Source organism: Eptatretus burgeri, chromosome 13 (assembly GCF_056783735.1).
Source record: "Eptatretus burgeri isolate ZD-2024b chromosome 13, Ebu_testis_v1, whole genome shotgun sequence".
In the NCBI taxonomy this organism is placed as follows: Eukaryota; Metazoa; Chordata; class Myxini; order Myxiniformes; family Myxinidae; genus Eptatretus; species Eptatretus burgeri.
The window spans coordinates 76837080-76860171 of record NC_140973.1 but is presented as its reverse complement, the minus strand read 5'-3'; the positions used below and the strand labels follow the sequence as shown (position 1 = coordinate 76860171).

The following is a 23092-nucleotide window of genomic DNA, read 5'->3' as shown; positions in this document are numbered from 1 at the left end:
GACAGAGACAGAGGCAAACGGTGAGACAGAGACAGAGGCAAACGGTGAGACAGAGACAGAGGCAAACGGTGAGACAGAGACAGAGGCAAACGGTGAGACAGAGACAGAGGCAAACGGTGAGACAGAGACAGAGGCAAACGGTGAGACAGAGACAGAGGCAAACGGTGAGACAGAGACAGAGGCAAACGGTGAGACAGAGACAGAGGCAAACGGTGAGACAGAGACAGAGGCAAACGGTGAGACAGAGACAGAGGCAAACGGTGAGACAGAGACAGAGGCAAACGGTGAGACAGAGACAGAGGCAAACGGTGAGACAGAGACAGAGGCAAACGGTGAGACAGAGACAGAGGCAAACGGTGAGACAGAGACAGAGGCAAACGGTGAGACAGAGACAGAGGCAAACGGTGAGACAGAGACAGAGGCAAACGGTGAGACAGAGACAGAGGCAAACGGTGAGACAGAGACAGAGGCAAACGGTGAGACAGAGACAGAGGCAAACGGTGAGACAGAGACAGAGGCAAACGGTGAGACAGAGACAGAGGCAAACGGTGAGACAGAGACAGAGGCAAACGGTGAGACAGAGACAGAGGCAAACGGTGAGACAGAGACAGAGGCAAACGGTGAGACAGAGACAGAGGCAAACGGTGAGACAGAGACAGAGGCAAACGGTGAGACAGAGACAGAGGCAAACGGTGAGACAGAGACAGAGGCAAACGGTGAGACAGAGACAGAGGCAAACGGTGAGACAGAGACTGAGGCAAAGGCAAAGGCAAACGGTGAGACAGAGACAGAGGCAAACGGTGAGACAGAGACTGAGGCAAAGGCAAAGGCAAACGGTGAGACAGAGACAGAGGCAAACGGTGAGACAGAGACTGAGGCAAAGGCAAAGGCAAACGGTGAGACAGAGACAGAGGCAAACGGTGAGACAGAGACTGAGGCAAAGGCAAAGGCAAACGGTGAGACAGAGACAGAGGCAAACGGTGAGACAGAGACTGAGGCAAAGGCAAAGGCAAACGGTGAGACAGAGACAGAGGCAAACGGTGAGACAGAGACTGAGGCAAAGGCAAAGGCAAACGGTGAGACAGAGACTGAGGCAAAGGCAAAGGCAAACGGTGAGACAGAGACAGAGGCAAACGGTGAGACAGAGACTGAGGCAAAGGCAAAGGCAAACGGTGAGACAGAGACAGAGGCAAACGGTGAGACAGAGACTGAGGCAAAGGCAAAGGCAAACGGTGAGACAGAGACAGAGACAGAGGCAAACGGTGAGACAGAGACAAACGGTGAGACAGAGACAAACGGTGAGACAGAGACAAACGGTGAGACAGAGACAAACGGTGAGACACACAGACAGAAATAGACACAGAGGGGTGAAAACAACCTCCTTCACCTTTGATGGTGGAGGTTTAAAAAAAAAAAAAAAACGAAACCAAAAACCCCTGCAAATTCCATTTTAGGAAATAAATTCAGTTTGGTGTTGTCAGCGGAAAATGAAGCATTTATTTGTGCACCTGTATTTTTTCTTAATCCTCAAATCCTTGCAATTTTCTTGGGTGTTGTATTTTGCCATCAGGGTGATGGAGAAACATCAGGAACGAGAACGTCACTCAATAGAGCGCACAACTTCACCAGGCTGAATAGTTTACGTTTTGTATCCCTCTGATCGACCGAATCTGCAACCCTCTGATCGACCGAAACCTGAACCGAGATCTACAAATCAGCTTGTTCTCGTCATCGAACAAACTCAAGCACCAAGATTTGTTATAATCCATCCACAATTTTTTGAAACATTGTGATATACAGCACTGTATATCGTTTATGACCCCATCTCTCTATGGTGAAGAATTAATTGAGAAATTAAAAAAATTCTCGCATCTGGAAATGGATCTTCAGCACAATCTAATAATTTCGTCCTGGTCACACACCCAACCAGTCCACCAAATTTCGTCCAAATCCATCCACAACTTTTTGAGATATCCTGCTCACAGACAGACAAACATGGGTGAAAACGACCTCCGTCCACTTTTGGTGGTGTTGGTAATAAAGAAATGGAAACTAGGAAACTCGCATCCAAGGATATACCTCAACCCACATTATATTTGAACCCACTTAACTTTGATCTCAAAGGTCACATTTTGCCTTTGCCGACCATGCTCTTTTCGGGAATTATTTTCACCGAAGTGGGCTGACTTCCAAGTCGAATTTCATTTTGACTGTACTTTCCAGAGATTGTTGGAATTGAATTCAGTATATAATGCCAGCAATCACAATAGAGATTCAGTGACGCTTGTCCAAAGTGGAGCATTGGCTGCCTCCCCTCGGGTGTAGACGGTAGCCTGCCTATCCCTTGTACTGAACTTCAAACTTAAATTGCGAATTTTTATTTTTAACTACTTGTCATAATTATGCTGTGGGAATCAAGTATGTAGAGAATCGCAGAAAAAAATGGAATGAAAACTATTTCTACATTCCGTTTTTGCCAGATTCAGTTTTCCAATTCAAATCATGGATTCAGAGAAATCCATTAGTTTTCTGCAATCAGGGAAAATCACTACCTCTACCTCTAATGTTTGGTTTCTGTTCAAAAATAAATTCAGTTGCCACTGGTACCTCTGTCACCATGTAAAGACCAAGTAAGAGCTTGAGAACACAACAGACAGCCAAGAAGATTTCCCGCCGCCCCTTTCCGCGAAGGAACTCCGGGAACACGTCTGTGACAGCCGTAATGAAGGCCTCAACGCCTACAAACTGCAAAGACATATGTGAAGGACCAATTACTAAAACGCATTCTGTATTGGCAAACTGTAAAATGTACGTTAATCAAGCAAAAATAAATTTCCTTACACAGAAACCAGCACAAAAAAGGAAAGGAAAAAAAAAAAAAAAAAAAAAAAAAAACTTTCAACTTATACACCACCTTAAATTACAAATAATTTGACACTAATTCCATTCGTTCATTTTTCATCCATTTTATGCTTCTCTCAGAATTGAGCCACCAAATTATCAATCTCTTCTTTCAATTACTTCGACAAATTATCATCATTACGTCTGATTTACTAACTGCCACTAAACAGAATCATGCCAATAGACAGACAGATCAACTACAAACACAGCACAACAAAGTGCTTCGTTTGTCATCAGCAGCCAATTTTGTCTCCTGGGAACCCACTAACTCATGTTTGAACAGGGTATCAAACTGACTTTCAGCCTGCTCGTTACAGGAATATAGGTGGTGTAAATGTGGAAACAAGTCTGACACACACTCACACCCTCCAACTCACTCCCAAACTTTTTAAATAGTTCAGGTATTAGTGTTCAACAAGTGGACAAGGAACAGAATGGGGGACTTTAGTTGTGTTCGGATTTGCGGGATATCAATTTGTTTAGTTTCTTCAACTACATCTCAATACAAATTGGCGAGTTTTGATGAAAAAGGTGGTGATGACTGGAAACAAGTACAGATTAAAGTGTGTGATAAGTTTAATGCAACGATCAGGAAGGGAAGCAATATGAAAATCATGTAAAAGGTCAGCATGGGTAAGATGATTTGGGAAGGTGATCATTTGCAAGTTCTCTTTTGGACTTGCTCCATATCAGCTACTTGAGATAACATGAGATCTCAACTCCGTACAGCTGCTCCAAATTCTAAGATGGGGAAAAAATGCACACCCTGCAGGTCATGACTAAATATCCAACTTTCACATCATTCTTCTTGAGCTGACATAAGATGTAGAAATGTCGAGTCATTGCTAACCATGCAATGAAACAAGATTGATTTTTTGTATACCTTGTCGAAGCTCGTATGAGAGCTAACACACAACGCACATCAACGGGGGCATGAGACAAGAGGGGAGGGAGTGGGAAAGACAAAACAGTGGGGAACAGAGACATTAGGAGATCTGTGGAAGGGAGAGGGATGGCATGGGAACATGGGGAATAGAAGATGGACATTACAGGGACTTTCAGGAAGGAAAGCAGGCAATTTGAAGAAGGTGGGCTTGGGTGGTTTATCGGGGGTAGAAAAGGTCGAGGATTTGGATGGGGGATGATAAGAGGTGGTGGTGAACAGCTGTTTTGAAGGCCTGGAGAGAAGAATGGGATTGCAGAGAGTGAGGGAGTTTATTCCAAAGGTGGGGAAAAAGAGGAATAAAAGAGTGAAGGTGAGCAGTGATTCGTGATCTTGGTAGTTTTATCAGAAAGGGGTTGTTGGCGGACCTTGAGCGCCCTGCGGAAATGTGGTGGGGACAAATCGCAGAGAGAGAGCAGGGGGGGGGGGGCGAGGCTGGAGCGGAGACGGAAGAAGACAGAAAGACCACCGACCAACCTGCGGTGAATGAGCGAGAGGCCCAAAGACTCAGCCTCATTGCGGGAGATACCAATGATCCGAAATGCCTTGGTTTCTCCAGCGTGAAGCCGAGAAAGGTGGGAGGCAGGAGCACCAGCCCAGAGGGAAGAGCAGTACTCCATTAGGCTGCGGACAAAAGCTTTGTAAGTGGTCAGGAGTTCAGGTGGGCTGAGGAAGGACTTTGCACGAGGGAGGATTCCCAGTCGGCGACTGGCTTTGGAGGCGAGGTTTGAAATGTGGCTTTCCCAAGAAAGGTCATGGCAGATAGTGAGACCCAGAAGTTTGAAAGAAAGGACTTCCTCCAGAGGATTGTTGAGAAAGTGGATGGGGGGGGTCGAAACGGTCCTTTTGAAGAGACACTGAGTGTGAGATTTGTCCGGATTGAAAGACATGTTCCACGTGTTGGACCAGTTTGTGATTTTACCCAGATCAGCAGTGAGCGAAGAAGCTGCTGCTTGCCAGTCTGAGGGATGACCGATGGTACGGCAGAAGGTGGAGTCATCAGCAAAGAGATATTGAGGATTTTCCAGAGAGTTGGAGAGATCATTGATGAAAACCAGAAAAAGAACGGGGCCCAGAACGATACCTTGAGGAACTCCAGCCTGGAGAGGAAGGGGGATGAAAGGCTTTGGGTGTAGGGGGTGGGGGAGGGGGGAGGGGTGAGACAAGGGGCGAGGGGGGAGGTAAGGAGGGTTGTTGAAAGAGTGCGGGGGATTGCAGAACAGCTAGAGGAGGGGACCGAATGAGGAGGAGAAAAGGTTCTGTGGTGCTGGGGGAGAGGGGGGACAAAAGAGTGAGAAGAAGCAGTTGAGGATTTAAAGAAGTGCAGTGAAGAGATGGAGGTGAGAGGGCAGTGGAAGGAGGCAGCTTTGTGGATGGGAGGGGGGGGCAACTTTGGGAAGGATGAGTGAGGGGATGAATGGTGGGAGAAAGGTGAAAGAGGTGAAAGGTGAAATGTGTGAAAGAGGAAGATGAAGCATTATAAGAGATCGTTTTTGTTATTATTATTGTTTGAGAGTTTTCAACAGATTAGGTCATGGAAGTGTTGTAGAAAAAATAGAGGAAGAAGAAGAGGAGGAGGAGGAAGAGGAGATGAAGAAGAAGAAGAATCAGAGAAAGGTAGCGTTTTTTTTTTTTTTTATTCAAGATAAGAAGTAGTGATTCGTTGGGAGGGATGGGGGCGTTAAGAAAGTGGGAAAGATAGAAATTGAAGAAAATGGGGAGAAAAATCAAATAAACACGCTCGTACACCGAGGGAAACAAAGGGTAGGCCTCAAGCCTCAAGAATAGGCCTCAAACACCCAGTAAGACAAGTTCGACGAAATCTCACAAAATAGCACGATTTTTGAAACAAAACCGAACTAGGAACACACAGTAACATGTAGGTGAGAAAATTAAACAGTTAAAACGGGACAAATAACGACCGGAAACTTAACTTTGAGATAGTCAGCAGGGAGCCCCGAAGGAGACCTGCCAACGCTCCAAACCCAGAACCGGAAGTCAAAAGATTGCTCGTTGAAGAGAAGGTAGTGGTTTGTGAAGAAATGATGTCCGCCTTACTCTACATTTCTCTGCCTCAGGCATCATGTCATTGTCACCACACCATTCACCAAGTCCAAATGAGACTACATGCAACACTTCAGTTCATTGCAATATTTCAACGACACTGAGGTCATTTTTCGTAAGGTCAGGCCAAATTAGATCTGTGACTTGCTTCAAGTACCATGCAAACCTGCAATAACCTGTTTCATGGTCGGGTTGTTGGCAACTAAACCATCTCCCCCACCAGTGTTTTTGGTGAGGATGGTGTATGGATATGGACACCCAGCAGGATGAAAAACTAAACCTGTCAAAGGGCGGAGGAGCTCAGCGTGAGCAAATAGCCACCGGTATCTGGAGCCCAACTGCATCTGCGGATGTCGTCCTGCAGTTGGGTTACTTTTTCTAGGAGGTTGGTGGCATGATTTGCACTGCAAAATACTAAATTCCACAAAACCCATAAACACAAAGAAAACTGAAAACTCACTCCGTGGAAGTACCTCCTGTGCTGCTGCTCTTCGCAAGGCAGCTCACCGGATAATGGGATTGGGGCAAAGCCTCCAGGACTCCATTCCATGATAGGAGAAACAGCACAGGGTAATCTTCCTGGGTCAGATTGCAGTGGCGGTGCTGAGGTGTTGTTCACCAGAGCTGTCTCCTTGGGTTAACCTTAAGCGGTCCCTTCAGGTGAGTAACTGGAATGTCCTATCCTTAAGAGAGGATGATTACCTGTGTTATCATCTGAGCATCGGTATTGCAGCACTCTGAGGTTCAGAGACCGGATAGCATTGAGATCATGGCAGGTGGTTACACCTACTATTGGCCTGGTCACTCTGATGGTTACCATGCCCAAAGAGTTGCTGTAACTGCATCCAATAAGCAGACTCCCACGATAATTGAGGTAACACCAGTCATCAAGCATATGAAAAGACTGAGGATTCGTCACTCCTTGGGTGTCATTTCCCTGGTCTTTGTATATGCTCTGACTGAGGTGAGCAAGCTCAACATGGAGGAATTCCTTGCTGTTCTCGAGTCTGTGGTTGATTAGTGCCCCCAAGCAAGATACTCTGGTAGTGTTGGAGGATATCAATGCAGACTCGCACTGATCGGGATGGTTATGAGACATGTGTTTGTCCCTATGGGTCTGGAACTGCGAACCTGAATACCACTAAGTTCCTTGACGTTGTAAGATGTTGTGGACTTGGGGTGGCTGTTTCATGGTTTCAGTACCCACAGGCTCATCGCTGGACTTTGTATTCCAACGCTGGTGATGTGGCAAAGGAGATTGCCCATGTGCTCATTGGTGGTTCCTGGAGGGCGATTCAAAACTGCAGGGTCGACCGGAGCGCTCAGTTCCTCAACACCAACCACAGGCTGGTTTGTAGCAACTCTGAAGTTGTAGCTTAAATCCGAGAGCATGGTATCATCCTAGCCTTGGCTGGATGTTGGCAGGCTCAAGGATATGACAGGGTAGCTAAGGAGTTTGCGAACAAGCTGAGTGGGGATTTGGGGGGATCTGGGTGTTTTGGGGAATCCTGAACAATTGTGGAGTGCCTTCAAGACGACCATCCCTGATGTTACCGGTGGAAGTCTCTGAACTCACCGTTGGGCAAAGAAGAACTTTGTCTCTCAAAGGACATTGGATACCATTGACCAGAGTCACAGGGCCAGGTTTAATGACAGAGCTGTTTGTTTGTTTACTGAGGGCGGACAAGGAAGCCAATGTCCGAGGAATCTGAGGAGGTAGAGCATCACCTGTGGACAAGTGATTTTCACCAAGCAGAGTGTGTTGGGCTCTTGATAGAGGAGTCTGGAGTGAAGGCCCGCTGGGCCGGATACGATGAGAAGCTGAACCAGGCTGACCCTCCAGCTGTTGAGTTGGATGTCAGGGGTGTTACTATTCTTATTGCTGACCCTCCAATAAACTGTGAACCACCTTCATTTGTGGAAATACGGACTGTAGTAAACCAGTTGAAATGGGGTAAAACTCCTGGGATCTGTTGCATCCATGTTGAACTCCTCCAAACTAGTGGCAATGCTGTACTTGTGTCGCTGCATGCAGTTCTATGTGCTGTTTGGAACACAGGCATCATCCCAACTGACTGGAAGAGGGGGCCTTGCTCCTCTCCAGAAAGGGAAGCGTGATTGCCAGGACTGTGACAACGACTGAGGGGTGACTGCTCAGATGTTTGCTCAGAAAATTCTTGGAGTACGCCATCTGCTTGAGCACCAGCGGAGTCAGGATTTACACCAAAGAGGTCAACGATTGACCGTATCGTTGCTCTTCGAGTCCTCACCGAACGCAGATGAGAGTTTCGGCAAGGACTGCTTGCAGCCGATGTCTGTAAAGCGTTCAATTCAGTGAATCGGGATGCCCTCTGGAAGATTGTCGTCTTCATGGGGTGCCACCAAAACGGATCAATCTGATGTCTGAACTATACTGTGGTACTGAGTGCTGTGAGGTGTGTGGTGGTTCCATCTCCAACATATTTCCAGTTATTACTCAAGTTCACCAATGGTGTGTACTGGCTCCCACTCTTTTCAGCACTTGCATGGACTGGATTCTGGGGAGGATGTTGGAGAAATCAAGCTGTGGTGCATCATTTGGGAGTGTCAAGATATCTAACCTTGATTTCGCAGATTATGCAGTCATCTTCGTGAAAACTTTGGACATACTTTTGGCTGCCCTCGAGATGCTGAATGAAGAGTCAGAGCCGCTGGGATTATGGGTTTCCTTGGTCAAAACCAAGATCCAGGCTTTCAATCATCTTTGATGCTGCTATCTTGTCTGTTCCTGTCTGATAAGGATGTTGAGGTCACAGAGATTTACTTGCCAAGGCAGTGATATTCTTTTCTGCATGTTGTGACCCAGAGGTCGAAGACGCCTGGGTCGGGCCTGGGGACTCATGAATTAATTACATCATTGGGTGTGGCACTCTCAGTACCTCTGCAGGACGACAAAAGTCCAAGTCTTCAGGTCCTTGGTGCTTTCAGTCTTGCTATATGGATGCGAGACGGACTCGGACCAGGGATCTGAGACAGACTTCATTCCTTCGGTACCAGGTCTCTTCGGAAAATCCTTGGCTCTTGCTGGTCAGACTTGGTGTCCAATGAGCAGTTGCTGAGAAAGACACTTGAGATTTGTTTCCTGTATAATCCAGGAGTGTCAGCTGTGGCTGTACATGCATGGACATGTGGCTCGTTTTGTTGATGCTGATCCTGCTCACCAGATTCTCTCAGGGAGGGAGCCTCTTGAGTGGAGGAGGCTAACAGGCAAAACACGTGCCTTGTGGTTGCAGCAGGTTGATCAGCATCTCAAGGAGATGGGGATGAGCCAGGTATCTGCCTGGGGGATGGCCAGACAAAGGCCCCTGGAGTACCAGCGGAAAGTGGACACAGTGACGTGTTGCTCTGTTACATGCTCCCATACCTGACCCGAGGTTATCAACGTATGCATGCAGTATTGGCATCATTGTCCATCAGAAGGAAGATTATTTCATGCCCTGTGGTACTCCACAGGAGAGTTGAAGTAAATCAGAAGTTGTTCCATTGTCCCAAACAATCTGAGATTGCTGTTATAGGAGGCTACAAATTGTGGATAGAATTGCATGGTTCAATCCATGTTGAATCATCTTTTCAACCGCAGTTGTGTGGTTAATATGGTTAACTGCCTTACAAAAACGTGACAGCACAGAAATTTGCATGACAGCGCGCTTATCGAGATATGGGGGTTGACTTTCCAGTTTGTAATATCAGCTAAATAACTTCAGAATCAGACTATTCAGTATTAAGATTTTCAGGGAGTACCACTTTCCCTCTGGTGGCTTTACTGAATTTGGAACAATAAAGAACACCGCAATAACTGTTCGGTCAAGTCAAGCGTGATAATAAATGAGGCTTTATCAAAACTCTGTGTTAATGATATGATCATTAACCATGTTTTTTTTTGGGGGGGGGTGGGGGTGGGGGTGTATACATAGTCGAGGCTCGTGGTAGAGCTCGTACTAGTACACTGAACAGATAAGGACAACAGGCCAAAAGTAACAGCAGAGAGAGAGAGGGAGAGAGGGAGGGAAACACCAAACCAGAGCTGAAGGCCAAGACAGACTGAGGGAGGCAGACAAATAATGGGAGTGGGGGGGAGGGTATGGGGGTTGAGGGCAGGCAAGAGGATGCATCGGGCAGACAAGAGGGATACAGAAGGGAATTCTCAGGAGGAAAAGCTGGAAATTTAGGAGGGATTGTTGTCGAGTTGAAGAGGATATGGAAGTTCGCTCCAAGAGCAGAGAGTACAAGACCAAAAAGGAGGTGGCACAAGACAGACCACCAACCTGTCTGCAATGGCCAAATGAAAGGCTCATAGACTCCACTTCATCGTGAGAGATTCCAATGATTTTGAAACCTTGGTTTCCACAGCGTCAAGCTGAGCAAGATGTGAGGCAAGGAGCCAGCCCAGAAGGGAGGGCAGTCCTCTATCAAACTGCAGAGGAAGGCCTTGAAGGTGGATAAGAGTTCAGGTATGCCAAGGAAGGCCTTTGTACAACAGAGGATGCCAGCCTGTGCCTGGCTTTGGAGGCTAACTTGGAAATGTGGTTTACCCAAGAAAGATCATGGCTGAAAGGGAGACCCAGGAGTTTGAATGACTAAAATTCCTCAAGAGGATTGTTGAGAAAGCAGACAGGAGTGTTCGTCAGAGAATCCTTTCGGAAAGAGATAATGGGTGAAATTTGTCAGGATTGAAAGATATATTCCAAATGTAAGTGATGTGATCGCTAAACTCATCCTTGAACTGTGACCAAAGTGGTGAGTATGGAACACAGATGAAAATGTCTCTTTATAAGCATACCATTTGAAACAACCAAAGCCTTACCCACACTGGTTCAACATAATCTGGAACAAAGTTGGTATAAACATCCGATGCATTAATGTCCTCAGCCTTCCACCAAAGTTTCCTCCCCGCTAAAGCCTCCCCTCCCTTCCCCACCCCTCCCCGACTGCCCGCTCCTCCTTGCCTCCCTCCCAGCTCCGACTCGCCTCCCCACCTATTCTACCCTAGGATCCCCCCCCCCCCCAACAAGCTTCAATATGATGAAAACAGCCACTCAAGGGAGAGTGATTTATGAAGAGCTAATCTCACCTGTGTGTCAAGTCCCAGCAAAATGAGCATGAAGAAAAATAAGGTCGCCCAGAGTTGTGAAAGTGGCATGAGTGCCACAGCTTGTGGGTATGCAATGAATGCGAGTCCAGGGCCTGGAGGACAAAGAAAAAAAAAAGAAAAAGAAAAACAAGAAAGCATCATCTGACAGACAGTAAACTGCAGATAAGATAAAGTATTTGGGTTAAAGTACCAATGTAATTGCCACATTGTCATAATAAATACAATGAGAAACATTTTTTTTACCTTCGCCAACAACTAGTACTATATATATATATATATATATATATATATATATATATATATATATATATATATATATATATATATATAAATAATATATAAATAAAAGAAAATATTATATATATACATATATATATATACATATATATATATATATATATATATATATATATATATATATATACATATACATATACATATATATATGTATATAATATGTACCGGGCGCAGTGGCGTGCGCCTGTAATCCGGCTACTCGGAGGCTTGGGTTGGAGGATCGCTTGAGGATGGGAGCTCTGCGCTGGGCCACGCTATGAGAGGGTGTAGGGCAGCCCGGAATCATGGCGAAACCCAATCCTTATCCCTGTGTCGTAAGAGGCGACCAGAGTTGCGTCAGGAAGGGCATCCGGCGTAAAACCTATGCCAAATCAGTATGTGGATCATAACGGATGATCCGCTGTGGCGACCCCAAACGGGAGCAGCCGAAAGACGAACAACATGTATATAATATGTATATGTATATATTGATGCGGTTCTCAATCGCATGCATCCAACAGATAGTGGTCCCAAGACAGTTATTCCATTAATATACGTGAAGATAGTCCCATTCCTTTTGTCTAGCGGGACAACATGGACGTGCGTTGCAAGGATCTCATAGCTAGGTTTCCTTACATCATTCCTTCTTCATTTCATTTACAACTTCATTCCTACTCTTCTTTTCTAATTATTCCTGTGGCAAATCTGAGCCACGCATGCCCTGCGCTGTGAGATAGGACCTCAGCAAAAGCAGGCACAGCAAAAGCAATGGAGCATTCCCCCCAAACATATTGGTGGCGCGTTCGGGGAATGCGTATCAATTATACAGAGGTACCGAGAGACCGTAGCCTCAACTCCTCTCCTGTCTTGCTTCAATCCCTCTTCATCGGGTTTTGTGTGTGTGTGTGCGTGTGCGTGTGCGTGTGTATATGTGCGTAGGTGGGTGGGTGTGTGCCCTGGCACCTGTCTATGTAAGGAAGCCTGCAGAAGATTGCTATTCTTTTTGGGTTAGGTCTGCTTTGCGTCCACTTATATAGGTTGTTTGTTTATTGCTGCACTACACCTCTCTCCCCAACTCTGCATAACACACCCCAATAAATCTATTGATCGCACCACATACCCTTCCTCACTTGCTTGTAAATAAATTATTATTAGAAATGTTCCCTGCTCGTTTTTGTCTTTTCCTTCATTGGTCCAGAATAGTCCGAATCCTAGCTTAGCCGGGACTTTATTCCCAACAATCCGTTCCTTTTATCCGGTATGTCCTTGGCAGTGTCACTAAGCTGCATCCGATCCGGTAAAGTGATCCAGTTCGGACAAGGCGTACCGAGGGCGTGTTCCCCGGTAATGAAATCACGTGGTTACTTTTCGGTAACCGGATTAACTGGACAGAGGACCCTAAGTCACGTGGTTGAGTTATTGGCGTCCACAGTTGGTTAAGCGACCCGCCGCATCACGGAATTATCCGTATGCAACGGTCCACAATTCCGGGGAGTCTGGTGGGAGCCGAGATAGCTCCCCCCTCCCCCCCCCCCAATGGTCTTCTCACACGACCCTCAACAATATATATGCTAGCAAATACCACTCTCACTTCGCTGCTGGCAATACTAAGGGTGGAGGGAGAAAAAGAGGGGATAAGAGGGAGAGAGGGGTAGGAAGAGAGCAGGGAGAGTGAAGAGGGGAGGGAAAAGAGAGGAGGGAGGGGGAGCGAGGAGGGGTGGAGGAAGGGAAGATAATCTGAGGTGAGGAAGGGAAGGCAGACGTGCGGTGGAGCGTCAATTATCACTGGGCTGCATTTGAAATATTTTTTTCAGAGGTCTAGGTTTTCTCAACGGTTCTATGTTTTTTGCATGCTGAATTCAGAAATGTAACATCTAATTTCACTCAATCAGGTCACATTTTATGCTATCTCAATTTTAAGGAAAAAATAATCAAAATTTTTTTTTAATTAGCATTTTTAAAAATTCAAAATCAGACTTACATTGACAGAAAATGTACAAACTATACATATGATGACACATATACTTAATGTGGAAGAAAGTGCCTTCTCAATTACTTTCATTTCAATTTCAGACAAATATAGATAAATCGTTGTTTCTGGCAACACCCAACTTCAGTCGCTCCAACAACTGCATCACTCAGTCTGGTGTGAGCTGTCCACTTAGGTGCACGTGAGCGGCAGTACGTCCTGCGTAGTGTCCTCCTTACTATAGCATTGCTGTAATTCACGATGAATCGAAAGTGCAAGAATGACCCAAACAAGTTCTGCTATATCTGTGGTAAAGTGACCATGCCAGACCGGCAGTCTAACATCACACCTTTTGTAAGGAAAAGCTATCACGCATACTTTGGAATGAAACTTGGTGACCAGGACAAAGCCTTTGCCCCTCACATATGCTGCAAAACGTGTGTTGAGAGTCTGCGGCACTGGAGCCACAAGAAGATTGAGTCTTATTGTCTGCCTTTTGGTATCCCAATGGTGTGGAGGGAGGGAAGAGATCATACTAATGACTTATTTCTGTATGACAAACTTACAAGGAAAGTTTATCAATTTTGTTTGAGTTTAACTTTATGTTTAATAAATTCCCAAACATTCTAAATCGTTTAACTTTATATATCATGTCACCCCCTTGACGGTATGTCTATCTCTTTCATTTTAGGCATAAATCGAAAAAAACAAGCAACACTTAAAGCATCCAGACGTGCCATCTGCCATTAAACCAGTGCCTCATGGACCAGGAATTCCAATTCCAGCACCGCCCGAAAATTGCAGACATTCGGCATCCGATTCCGATGAACAAATGGAAGATGGTAACATATCTGGTACATATCAACCTACGGTCAAGTCAACCCAAACGTTTTAGCCAAGCGGAGTTGAACGATTTGACACGAGATTTGTGTTTGTCCAAATAATCTGCTCAGTTGCTAGGGTCATGACTTCGTGAAAATTGTTTGTTAGCTCCTGAAACTACATTCTCCTGGTACCGCAGCTGTGAAGAAGAGTTTCGAGAATATTTTAGTTCAGACGATGAAGTTTCTCTGGTTGACTGTAGCAACATCACCGGCCTTATTGCAGCTATGGGTTTAGCATATGATCCTACAGAATGGCGGCTATTCATCAACTCCTGAAGAAGCTTGAAAGCAGTACTACTCTTCAATGGCAACAAGATCGCATCTGTTCCGGTGGGTGACTTGGTACAGATGACTGAGAACTCTAGTAACATGAAGCATTTGCTAACTGCTTTGAAGTACAAAGATCACAATTGGATGATTTGTGGAGACCAAAAGGTAAGTTTGTGTCAACCTAGTTACATATAGTTTTCTACTTTATTTATTGAAATATTCTTAACATGGATTAAAATATACTGAACAAAAATATAAACGCACCAAGCGCAAAAATATAAACGCACCAAGCGATTGTTACTATTTTACCTCAAACTCATCAATACTAAATCTTCACAACAATTTGGTTATAGAATCCATGACAATTGAGCATTAAATTTCAAAGAGTTCCTTGAGAATTCTGGCGACAGTCTTTGCGCTACAACAGCCGACACAACCGAGGTGTCACTGTCAGAGTTCACACAGTCAGTAGCGGGTGTGTCCACCGTTGGCGTCGCGCAGAGCAGTGCATCTCCGGCGCATGGACATCACCAGATTATCGATGGTGGCCTGAGGGATGTTTTCCCATTCCTCCTGGAGAGCCACACGGAGCTGGCGGACGTTCTCTGGGACTGCGTAACGTTGTCGTACGCGTCGATCAAGAACCTCCCAAAGGTGCTCGATGGGCGACATGTCGGGAGAATATGTAGGCCAGTCGAGGACATCAATGTCCTCCTTACCGAGGAAGTCCATGCAGATCCTGGCAACATGGGGGCGAGCATTGTCGTGCTGAAACGTCAGATAGTGAAGGCGCACAAACGGCACGACGATGGGTCTGAGTATCTCGTCCCTGTACCGCTGCCCGTTCAAGTTGCCTTCAATGAAATGAAGCCGAGTGCGCTCTCCATGGCATATGCCTGCCCACACCATAACACTGGCACCACCGTGTGACACCCGACGAAGGACATTGGCGTCAGTGTAGCGCTCCCCAGCCCGACGCCAGACGCGGAGTCCGCCATCAGCCCGATACAGCTGGAACCGCGACTCATCGGTGAACAGCACTCTCCTCCATCGTGCGAGGGTCCAGCGCAAATGAACATTGGCCCAGTTCAGTCGGGTCTGACGCCGGACTGCAGTGAGGTCGAGTCCCCGGTGTGGTCGGTGGGCTCGGAGGTTGGCCTCCCTCAAGGGTTACGCACCGTCTGGGCTGAAATGCGCCTGTTATGCAGCCCGACAGTCTCATCGGCAGTCCTCGTGGCCGGTCGGAGTCGATCCCGGAGATGTTGCAGCCTCATGTGACGATCCTGACTGGCGGTGGTCACACGTGGTCGCCGGGCATGTAGGCGGTTCACGGTGCTTCCAGTCTCTCTGAGGCGCGTTCTCAGGCGGCTAATGGTGGAGTGGTGGACATTGAAGTGTGCTGCAACGGCCCGTACTGACGTCCCAGCATTCAGCATGCCAATGGCGCGCTCCCTCAAGATTTGTGACATCTGTGGCATGTTGACATTTGGCACCAGTCCACATTTTGGGGAGGCCTTTTATAGGGCAAGCTATAGGGAGTGTTTGTGTCCTGGTCACGTTCACTGACCATCACTCTGTCAAGCCCCATGGTGCTCATGGGAAGGATTACTCAACGTGTGAGTCCACACACTCAGAGTGGTCAATTTCAATGGGAACATCTGTCTTGAGCAAAACAAAGGAACCATTGCTCAAACATATCATCGGTTTGACCATTTTCCCATAATGGCAATCTTGACTTAGATATTTAGGTTGGTGCGTTTATATTTTTGTTCAGTATATATATTTTTAATAAACTAGAATAACGAATTTTAAAACAAATGTGTGTTCTTTATTATTTATAGGTTGTGTCCATGGTGCTGGGTCTACAAGGCGGCTACACCAAATACCCCTGCTTTCTCTGTCTGTGGGACAGCCGAGCAGACAAGCAGCACTATGTACAATGCAACTGGCCATAAATATCTGGCCTGCAAACAGGTTCCCACAACGTTGTGTCACGCTCTTATGAATCCTCAGAAGATTCTACTTCCGCCACTGCACATAAAGCTCGGACTTATGAAGAATTTTGTCAAAGCACTGAACAAAGGTCGAGCTTTCGCTTTCCTGAACAAGAAATTTCCTCGTGCAAGTGAGGCCAAACTGAAAGCAGGCATTTTTGATGGCCCTCAGATCAGGGAGCTTATGAAAGATCTTAAATTCGACGAAAGTATGGAGAGCAATGAGAGGAATGCCTGGCTCTCATTCAAATCCATTGTGACAAACTTTCTGTGCAATCACCAAAGTCCAGAGTATGAATGTGTTGTGGAAGGGCTCCTGCAGAGCTTCCAGGCTCTTGGTGCACGCATGTCCATAAAGATGCATTTTCTCAGCTCGCATTTAGACTACTTTCCGGAAAACTGTGATTATGTCAGCGAGGAGCAAGGAGAACGGTTTCACCAAGATATTCGAGTGATGGAAGAGAGGTACCAGGGCCAATGGGATGTCAACATGCTTGCAGACTACTGTTGGTGCCTCAACAGAGATGTTACAGATGCGAAACACAGACGAAAATCTTTGCGAAAGCCATTTATTCCACATCAATCGTTTTCCTTCGTCTTTTTTATGTTGAATTTCACATTAACGGTACTTGTGCATCATTTTATATATAGTTTGTACATTTTATGTCAATGTAAGTCTGATTTTGAATAAGAAAAAAAAAATGCGAATTAAAAAAAAAACATCTTGATTATTTTTTTTTTTCCTTAAAATTGAGATACCATAAAAGCTTGACCTGATTGAACGAAATGATACATTTCTAAATTCAGCATGCAAAAAGCATATATAAGGACTGTTGAGAAAACATAGACCTCTGAAATGATGCAGACCAGTGTTATGATTCATACCGTTTTATCAGAATGATTCTGCATAGAGTAATAGTGAAGATTGAAACAAAATAATGTCTGAAATCCATTTCCTACCGTTCATATTATAAAACATGGTTTGGAGACAAACTCCCTTCCAGACACAATTACCACCCAGAGCCAAGCTCGACGGAGACAAATACTGCCCAGATATGTGCAGAGACAGATAGAGATGTGGGAGGAGGATGCTGCACTGTCTTGGGAGGGGTAGAGCAACGATGGGACAGACACACACACACACACACACACACACACACACACACACACACACACACACACACACACACACACACAGACAGACAGACAGACAGACAGCTGCACTGTCCTGGGAGGGGGTAGAGCAAGGATGGGACAGACACACACAGACAGACAGACAGACAGAGACAGACATATATATATATATATATATATATATATATATATATATATATATATATATATATATATATATATATATATATATATATATATATATATATATATATATATATATATATATATATATATATATATATATATATATATATATATATATATATATATATATATATATATATATATAGACACTTTATGAAGAAAACATAACTTTTCACCGAAAAACGACGTTGCATTTATATAGACGTTTCAGGGATATGTTCACAAACGATATTCTTTATAAACAGCTGCATGTGACAGGTGGAAAAAATTGATTCAGTAATTTAGAAAACTTGTAAATACAGCAAGCAGCTCAGACATCAGGTTATTGCACGAGCCACTCGCTCAGGTCGGCGGGGCACGGATAACGCACGAGCCACTCGCTCAGGGTGGCGAAGAATGGACCACGAGCCACTCGCTCAGGGCGGTGGAGCACGCACCACGAGCATGAGCAACTCGCTCAGGGTGAAGTAACACGATCCACGAAACACTCACTCAGGGTGATATGGCGGGTAAAAGCGTCCGCAGTTAATGAACGATTCACTCAGGACAACGTAGCGCGGTACCACTATCGACTGGAAGACATTCGGTAAGGGGCTTAAGTACTCATCCAAGCGCTCCAATTAAATGGTTAAGGAACGGTTGGCCAAGCTTTCGCTGCATCTGATAAAGGATCCCTTTAACGTTAAAGCTGGTTTTCACCACGCACGCAGCAGTTAACAAAATGAATTTGTTCAAATTATGACTTTATCCACAAATGAGTAGCACCTTCATGCAGAACAGCCCTGGAGACATCACAAAGTCCAATCGCCCGTGAAATAAACATTGCAGATAATCCGCCATTTGCCTGCTCATCTGTGCACGAGTCACGTGGTACATTGGTTCGGGGTCTGCGCAAAAATCATAACTTTTTTTTTAAACATCCGTTTTCACCAGATTTGCTTTGATTACTTGAAGAGCACCTCACGGACCTCCGAAAATATACACAGATCTGGCAGGCACTATGGAAAGGCAGCCAATCTGGGGGACAGGGTGTGAGGTCTTGCAGTGAATGCATTAAATTATGCAGCTCAATGAAACTTAATTTGAGCACGTTCCTATATTTTTTGTTCACTCAATATAATTCTCCAAACGAGAGAAAAAGATAAGTTTAATGCTTTGGAAATTTTACAATTTCTTGCGCATCTATGGATAAGGAGGGAACATAGCCTTGCTTGCTTAAAGTAAATAGGTACATCAGCATATTTATTCCTTTAAATTATCATATTTCGGCACTTTAGTCCAGACGATATCCGATCCTCAAAATTGAAATAACATTTCAATGATATACTTTAGTCCGAGAGAGTAAGTCATGGAAAATCGTATAGTAAAGTGCATGATATCACTCCAAGCTCCTAATATGAAAACGAGAGTACTACAAAAGCAATGTATACGGAGATTCATAGCTATGAACAGGCATTCGACAATACGAGTGAGGAAAGTTGTGGGGGGGGGGGGGGACTTTCGCTAATAAATCATTGCGGCCTGTTCCAAGTAAAGGCATGGTTGAGCAAGCCAAAAAAAAACATGGTGGTTTAAAATCCCAGAGAGGTTATCCAGGAAACGCCTTCAGAGCCCAGAGAGCGAGCATGCATACCAAGAAAACTCCAAGGAAGTGCATGACTGCAAAATGGGTGTTTTGGGTTAATTGAAACACCCCCTTTTGAAGACAATTAAAGGCCATTTAATTATATATGCCTGGTTTTGGCTTAATGGTTTGGGTGGCGGGCTTGGGACCCCAGCATCCCGAGTTCAAAACCTGCTCAGCTGTTGAATCAACACCAGGTAGGGTTAACTCGGCCTGTCATCCTTCCGATGTCGGCAAAATGAGTGCCAGCAGGCTGGTGTCCTGTGTCGGAGTGGCGACTCGTCCAGGATTGTGCCCAATACTACCAAAATCACGAATCACTGCTCACCTTCACTCTTTCATTCCTCTTTTTTTCCCACCTTTGGAATAAACTCCCTCACTCTATTCATTCCCATTCTTCCCTCCAGGCCTTCAAAACAGCTGTTCACCACCTCCTCTTATCATCCCCCATCCAAATCCTCGATCTTTTCTACCCCCGATAATCCACCCAAGCCCACCTCCTTCAAATTCCCTGCTTTCCTTCCTGAAAGTCCCTGTAATGTCCATCTTCAATTCCCCATGTTCCCCGTCCCATCCCACTCCCTTCCACAGATCTCCTAATGTCTGTTTTGTCCTTCCCACTCCCTCCCCTCTTGTCTCATGTCCCCCATGATGTACGTTGTATGTTTACTCTCACACGAGCCTCTAAAAGGTATACAAAATTTTTTTTTTTTTTTTTAAATAGCCAAGGAGATGCTTGGCAGCCCCAACGCTCGGCACAGAGTACGGTCCCAATGGATGGATTTAATTATATCCATCAGGCGATCGGCCACCTCGCTGTCTGGGATCTTAGGCATTTCCGAGGTAACCTCGCTGGAGTCTGAAGCCACCGTGTTTTTTGGGCTGCTGAACCATGCTTTGATTTGGAACAGACCGCAACGATTTCTTTACGATACGTCGATTAAGCTCCAGATTTGAAAATATCGGCAGCTCCGACTCCTAAAAAAAAAAAAAAGTGTTGATTCGTTCAATTCGGATATTGCATCGGCGCTTCCGGGTGCATCGACGGCAATTGGTAATCCCTTGCCAAGCCAGGCATTCCATTGGAGTGCTTGAGTGCTTCAGCCACTTCTCGAGCTGCACAATACAGTTTGTGTCCTGATCGGGATGTGCAGTCGAAAGTAATGTGGAAGAAAAATAATTATATTCATGGACTCGCAATTATAATTGTTGCTGGTGCTTTATAAATACAATTTTTATGCTATAGTCGAATTGGCTGTCAGTTATGTTTCCCTTTACCCAAGAGTCTTTTGACCTAAATATTGATAAAAGGAATGTCTTACTATGAAACAAGGTGACCTGGTTGATATCACTGCAACTTTTGCCATGATTATGTCATTCTCTTTCACCCAGTGGACACATTGCAGTTTGAGTTATTTTGCCTAATGCTCATCAGCTAACCCTGTAGTTCTCCCCTCCCATTCTTTGGAATGTCAAGTTGTGTACAAGAATTGCTTCAGGCTTATGTTTCATGAAGTCCATTCGAATGTTTCAGTGAATCATTAAATGTTTTTCCTCCATATATACGAAATTAAAGATTCTCCTATGGTATGCTGATCCAACTTGTGGAAATAGAGTTATTTTCCACAACAGTAACTACAAGGTAAAGGTACATATACAGCACACACAGACGTGGTATGTGTACGTGTGCGTGTGCGTGTGCGTGTGATTGGTTTCTGCATATGCAGGTTTCAGAATGTGGAATCAAGTCCTCCCAGGGCGGGCTCAAAGCATCCACCTTTCGGTAAGGGGTCACGATTAATGGACCAAGCTGTGAAGTTTTCTGTTCTCAAAGTTTGGTGCCGAGGGCTCTCTTCAGGATCGTTACTGAACCCTGGACAGCTTCCAACTGTAGTTTGTTTAATAATATTCCCAGGGATGGCTTTTCGCACACCTGCAAAGTAGTTCCGGAGAGCTTATGGGATGGCATGTCGTCCATCTGTTAAATACTTGCAACTTCTTCTCAGAAACTATACATACGATTTCAATTAAATTTGACCACAACCTTCATCACCCGTGATGGCATAAAAAAAAAGAAAAGGAGGTCTGAAGGGGTCTACAGCAGGAGTTTATAGGGTGGGGGCGGGGGGGTTACCTCCCCCAAACAGGTATTTGCTTTCTTCTCAAACGATACACACAATTCCGATGAACCTTCACAACAACCTTCATCACCCATGACCTACGAAAGTTTGTTCATAACATTATAAAAATCTGGCTCTCAGGAGATTTAAGGGAGGTTGCCCCCCAAAATAAGTATTTGCATTCTTCTCCAAAACTGCACATACAATTCCGATGAAACTTTACAATCATCTTCACCACAAATGATGTACAAAAGTTTGTTCATGACATTTAAAAACTAGAGGGGGAGCACTCGGTCGAGTGCAAAACCTCCGCCGCCAATACTGCCTGGTCACGTAAGTGAACCTGATATCCTATTCATTGTAGGTCAAAACGGATCAGACTCTACGGAACCACGATTGAATAAACTAAACTAGATCGACACGCATGTAGAAATGCTAAAAATATATAATCAAAATTCTTTGAAAAAAAAAAAAAGGTGCAAAATTTGTTTTTTTTTTCTCTAACAATTTTTTTTTGGGGGGGGGGTTGGAAATCACTTAAAACATGTAGGAATGCAAAAAAAAAAATTCAAATATTTTTTAAATAAGTTTTTTGAAAAAAAGTTGCAAAATTTTCTGGTTTTTTTTTTCTCAAACAAATTGTTTTTTGGGGTTGGAAATCACTTAAAACATGTAGAAATGCAAAAACAAAAATTCAAATATTTTTTCAAAATGGCCGCCATAGCGGCCATATTGGACTTTGGACCAAGTCCAAGGAGGAATGGTTGGGTGAGGGAGGGGGGAGGCAAGTTCAATCTGCTTCAACACAGCAGGAGACATCAGCTTAAAGCAGATTTATATTTATTTTACAGGTTTATTTCAATTGTGATGTGTATTTTTGGCTGCCACACATATTCCTCTATTTTCAAAGCACACGAACCTAACCCCCTTATTCCCATAGGAAATAGGTTTTAACTATCGCAGTTTTGAATATCGTGGAATTTTCCAGGAACGAAATGTAACCCCCACAATGATTGGTTTTAACTTCGTGCTTGTTCGTATCCTTTACAAGGTCCTTAAAAACAGTAAATTTCCTATTTGGAATGATTTTCAAATTTTGTTTGACTGCCAGACAGGCAGATTGAGTAGAAATATAATCACATGTGCAAACAGGACAAATTCATAGACAAAATACTCTTAAACAGCAGGTTTGTTTTCTGATTCATGTTCAAAATATAACATTAAATTTAAATTAAGTTGCTCCTCGATCATAAACTGGCATTTACAGTCGGACGGATATGAACCAATATTGCTTCACCCCGCTTTTCGCTTTACATGCACGGGATAACAAGCCATTTATTTGTACACCGGGACCATAGAGCAAGAAAACTCTTCAAAATGACACAAAGTTAAAATGACTCATTGGAATCAAAATGTTTGACAAGGCACGTTGACAAAGTAAGCTTGACATTTATACAATGAGACTGTCAAATCCATTGTTTTAAAACCGATTAACACACAGCAGTGGTTTGGCTCGATTTAAAATGTTTCAATTTAAAATATCAGGAAATATAAGAATGACAACTTTTCATGCTAATTACAAAGGCGAGAACACAT

The 23092-nt window shown here is 44.5% G+C and overlaps 1 protein-coding gene and 1 pseudogene across 22 annotated transcripts in view; one reads left to right on the top strand and one right to left on the bottom strand.

The window, feature by feature from the left end:
- Positions 1–23092, bottom strand: part of LOC147014835 (sodium- and chloride-dependent creatine transporter 1-like) — a 115896-nt gene that overhangs the window by 54755 nt on the left and 38049 nt on the right. For all 22 annotated transcript variants that reach the window (XM_085853175.1, XM_085853181.1, XM_085853184.1 and 19 more), the window contains 2 exons: positions 11019–11131; positions 2608–2745 (listed from right to left, as the gene is read on the bottom strand). In XM_085853175.1, the coding sequence (XP_085709301.1) occupies positions 2608–2745; positions 11019–11131 (251 nt within the window). The remainder of the gene's footprint in view (positions 1–2607; positions 2746–11018; positions 11132–23092) is intronic.
- On the top strand, positions 11500–11640 carry LOC147014837 (signal recognition particle RNA; annotated as a pseudogene).